Source organism: Thermobia domestica, chromosome 12 (assembly GCF_964235325.1).
Source record: "Thermobia domestica chromosome 12, izTheDome1.hap1.1, whole genome shotgun sequence".
Lineage (NCBI taxonomy): Eukaryota > Metazoa > Arthropoda > Insecta > Zygentoma > Lepismatidae > Thermobia > Thermobia domestica.
In genome coordinates this window covers 226,108,538-226,113,739 of record NC_137465.1, presented here as the reverse complement: position 1 = coordinate 226,113,739, position 5,202 = coordinate 226,108,538, and the positions used below count along the sequence as shown (strand labels likewise).

General features: G+C 33.1%; 1 protein-coding gene across 1 annotated transcript; it reads right to left on the bottom strand.

The window, feature by feature from the left end:
- Positions 1–387: 387 nt before the first annotated feature.
- On the bottom strand, positions 388–3,348 carry LOC145667067 (uncharacterized). The gene is made up of 2 exons (XM_081734766.1): positions 3,025–3,348; positions 388–1,678 (listed from the first exon to the last, which is right to left on the bottom strand). The coding sequence occupies exons 1-2, from the start codon at positions 3,083–3,085 to the stop codon at positions 702–704; spliced, it is 1,038 nt and encodes a 345-aa protein (XP_081590892.1). The 5' UTR covers positions 3,086–3,348; the 3' UTR covers positions 388–701.
- Positions 3,349–5,202: the final 1,854 nt, after the last annotated feature.

The following is a 5,202-nucleotide window of genomic DNA, read 5'->3' as shown; positions in this document are numbered from 1 at the left end:
TCATCGCTCCTGGCTACGCCAAAAGTTATTTCCAAGTTATTTTTTTTTTTCGGTATGAGGACGGGGAGAGAATAAATCCGTTAAAATTTCGAATTCGATTAGTTTGCACGATTATTACACTTTCTTCTTTCCTATGTCGCTCAAATGTATAAAAGAAATGAGATTTCTTGTCTTCTACTCATGTACTCCTCACAACTATCAGTAGATATAAATAAGGTTGAAGATGAATATTGCTTTCGATCTTGTAGTGAAAATACTGACTAGTATTCTTGTAATGACTGTGTGCTCACAAACAGGCAAGAAATTTACCTAAAATGGACACAACTTAAAATACAAAATAACATGAAATATAATTTAGTTAATAAATTGTTCAATTTTCAAACATGTTTATCAGATATATTAATTACAGATAGACAAGTTAGCAAAATATGTTGCTATAATGCATAATTAACCTAATTCCAGTTAGTTTTAATTATTGAACTGTTTGTAATGTAGTCACTTTCTCTTTCTCGTATTGATTACAGGAGTAAAAATTTAATTTTTATCTAAGGTGTAATCAGTTCAGTTTCACGCAACAACAAAACCACATTCAACAGAACAAAATCATAAAAACAAACGATATATACATAAACACAAAAACGAACAACGTATATAAACATATAAATATAAAAACATATATAAATATACTTGTTCACATTCTATTATTCCGAGGCTATATTATCATTTGAGAACACTTGTGCACTATATGCATCTACAGTACTTGATTTAATTTCGAAGCCTAAAGAACAAGTCGAGTTTCCACTATCTGAAAGCTTTCCTTCGCTCTCACCAATCGCAGACATCTTCTGACACAGGGCAAATAATTGTTTCTTCAAAGCTTTATTTTCATTCTTTTGCTGTTGTAGATGTTCTTGAAGTAATTTGTTTTTCCCTTGCATACTTAAGCTTTTCTTACGTTCTTCATAAAGACATCTCGAAATTTCCAATGACTCCTCAGCAGTTCGTTTTAACCAAGCTTGTGTCTGCAATCTTCTCTGATGCTCCTCTGCCTTCTCTTTCCTTAATATATTTACCTCTTCTTGTAGTTCTTTCTTTTGGTTAATTAGAGACTGCTGTATGCATTTCTCTGTTTCAATTCTTCCCTTCAACAGTTCTTTTACTGCCGATATTGTCTCTAAAGTGGTTTTCATGCTCTTAACTCGCTCATGCCACTCTTTGATATTCTCTAATTGTTTCTCCAATTCCAACAGCTGATTATTGGCCACTGTTCGTTGATATTTAGCCTTATCTAATATCAAATTTAGTTGCTGAACTTTCGTTTGGACATTATTTGAATTTTCATCCTGAACAATTTTGTCCTGATTCTCGGAGTCTCCACAATTATTTAAAGGCTTTAAAAAATTCTTTCTAGTTTGATCAATTCCTTGCAAAGTGTTTTGTAAATAAAACCGCGTTCTTACAAGTTCATTTAGTACGTGGATCATTTCTCTCTGAACATTGTCATTCGATTGTTGCCATTCCTTCTTCTGTGATCTAGACACTGCAGCCAAATCAGAATTGCCTACTAGATTTAATCTAGGGCCTTGTTTATAATAAGAATGAACTAAAGATGTCATAATAACTATAGCAAATGGCAGAATATACATCATTATATTCTTTGTGTCCAGTGTAAAAGATCCTGAAAAGAATCATCAATACACTATTAACATGAAACAGATTTTTAAAAAGGAAAAATAAGTACTTGTTACTAAAGTAATTTCGAGGGTAATTCAAAAATTATCCGCAATTTTGAGATAACTCTTTTTTACGTTGTTCATACTGAACTATGTCCTCGCTTATTTTATTGTTGTGCTGTTGTGGTCATGCTATGCAAGTTTGATTTGCGAGCTTGATATAGGTAACACTGAGACTACGTCTTCTTATGATTTTTACCTTTGGGGGTACATCAAGAATCGCGTTCATGGGTCAGCATTACCAAAAGATCTGAAAGAGCTGAAAAATCGGGTAGATATTGCTGTTGCGTCTGTGACGATAGACATGTTTGCCCGAGGTTTGAAAATGAATTTGAAATATGAAAATGAAATGAAATCTTTAAGTTTTACGTCCCACGGTTATGCCGGTTAGGCTAAATGAGACGGTGATGATGAGAGATGAGTGAAATGGTGGAATAAAGAAAGTGGAAGGAAACGGGAGATCCCCGAGAAAACCCACGAGCATGGAGTTTGTCCACCACAAAGTTCACACGGTGCGAGCTGGGATCGAACCAGGGACCCCAAGCATCGGAGGTGAACGCTCTACCACTGAGCCACCGCGCCCTCCAGGAATGAATTTGAGTACTGCTTTGCGTGCTAGTATTGGAGGATCTATTGAACAACTTTAGACAAACTTGAAACATTCTTAAGTAAACGTGAAGAGTTTCTGAGTCGATTATTATTATTATTATTATTATTATTATTATTATTATTATTATTATTATTATTATTATTATTATTATTATTATTATTATTATTATTATCTTTAAAATACCAGCATATACTTGATGCACCATTTATCTTGATAGGCCAAAATGCTGAAATTTCGTAGCATGAAAACATCAGAAAGGGGCATTGTTTGTCATACTATGTAATACCACGAGATGAGCAGTATTGCCAACCCAACATGAAGTTGCATTTCTTTAAATGCCACGACGTCAGGTTTATATATTACATATTTCAGACATATATATTAAAAGAAAATTTACAATGTCGTACTATACTTGTTATGAAGTGTTGCAAACTAACTACAGTAGCACAAACATCTAAAAACAAGTAAATTTTGGAAGATTCCACAACAGTAATAACGCAAGTAAGACGGACGGCGCCATACAAATCACAAGTACGTTAACATGGTATAAGAATATCTAGAACTCCCTTGCAATCAGTCCTCAATAATCAAATAGCAACCTAAATGAACACATACTCTATATGAAAAGCAAGCATCAAGTAGAAGCAAAGTTTGAAAATAATAATAAGATATATAAATTACCAAGTTCTATCAGAAGTTCAGCGCCTAGTTGAAAAATAATTTCGATACAAGATGGCCACATTATTGAAGTGAAATGTCGTTTAACACTTTTACTTTTGGCTGCAAATTCACATTACACAATTTAAAAACCAAAATTATTAATTAATTTTTCCTTTTTTCCACTGGAGACTCCATCGTTACAAGAACAACAATATGTGAATCTTCATTGTTGAAATTTATTAGCATAGATACCTGATTTATTTTTGTTTTAAAATCACAAATGAAACTACTTCTCAAGGGTGACCCAGCAAGAACGAATGATTTAACATGCATCAAAGGTACTTTATTTTTGGATCCAATATATTTCAATCAAAAATGTTCTTGTACGCTTTATATCTGGAGAACTACATATAGTGTAGCCAAACCCGAGCTATCACTTAACTCAGTATGACATCCTTATTCCGTAGAAAATACGAAAACTCGATTTAGGGGCCGTTCAAAAATTTTGTGGCCCCTGATCCAAAATCCAATATATTTCAATCAAAAATTTCCTTGCGCGCCTTGTATTTGGAAAACTACATATAGTGTAGCCAAACCCAAACTATGACTTAACTCAGTATGATGTCTAGAGACCGGATATTAGGCAAAATGCCTATTCTTTAATATTAAAGATTTGAACAAAAATAACGTTTCAAAGTTGATATGAGAAGTTATAATTTCAATTTTAGCCATTTTTTCCTATTTTTCCCCTTCCTGTCTCAATAATTGCTTTAGTGCCCAATATTGCTAATTTATGCATTTTCTTCAAAATAACAGTTTATTGGGGAAATATATTATTTAGTATTTCAAGAAAGGATTCTGCTTCTTCCAAGAAACATAAGTGCTGTTTGTAGTGATAAGAAGCCGTGAAAATTTGGACTGCTATACAGTATGTACTGATAAAGTGCTGTAAAACTTTGGAATGCTGTATGTACTAATAAAGTGTATAAAATTTGGACTGTTATGTGTAGTAATAAAGTGCTCTATAGAATGCATTTACCAAATATACATGGAATACATGTCAAGCTTCGTTTTTTATATATACAATAAAAGAAGATATTAACAAACAGCTATGTTTTTATATTCTTTGAACATTATCTATGATTTGAATTTATTTTTTAATTGTATTGAGTATTTATCTTCATTATTTCGAATTACATTTTAGTGCCTATTTTACTGCCAATTTTTAAAATTTTAAGTGCCTATTTTCCAGGTTTCTATTGCCTAAACATCATGGGCCTTATGCAGAGTTGTTTTGACATGTGATTAGTGACATGCTAAAGAGTTCGACTAACATATGTTTCCTGCAGTAGTCAGGCCTTTAGTATGACACTAATCATATGTCAAAACGACTCTGCATAAGGCGGCGTGTCTTTAATGATGTCCTTATTCCGTAAAAAATACGAAAACTCGATTTAGGGACCATTCAGAAACTTTGTGTCCCTTAATCCATAAACTAATTGTTAGCCAAGATCACAATCTTTTGATCCAGTTTTTTGATCATTTCTAAAATTCTTGTTTGAAAATGGAAAATGTTTTCACGTACATCCAGAGCCGTAGCTAGAGATTTCGGCGCCCGGGGCGAAGTAGAATCCGGGACCCCCTACACTCAGCACACCAAGCTTTACCTTCCTTTCTTTTCTACTTATAAGAAAAGTAACAGCTATTGTTATACCACACTGAATTTTTATTAACCTGCTTAGGCAGACCATTGCAACAAGCAAAACCGATCATTATATATTCTTTTACAAATAATAGCTGTTTTCAAGAGGCGTATTTTGGACTTTTTGTTAAACTTAAGAAAACTACCTTTGGTGGTACAGAAATCCACTTGAAGAACAATTATGGAAATCTACAGTACAACTATTTGTAACGTTTCGTACTATCGATAATAGGTATGCGCACGAGACAAGATTTGTGTCTGTCTCGTCTCAGAAAATATGCTGTAAAAGTGATGTCTCGACTCGAAAAATGTATATTTCTCTATTGGAAGAGCTGTGTCTCGACTCGAATTTTGTCAGGAAAATGCTGTCTCGACTCGTCTCGTGCGCATCCCTAATTGATAAGAAATGAAATTTCAATATATTAGAAACTATATGCTTTTAAAATATTCAAAATTGGTGACTGCATTAATTTCCACTAATGATTTTAAACTTTTGT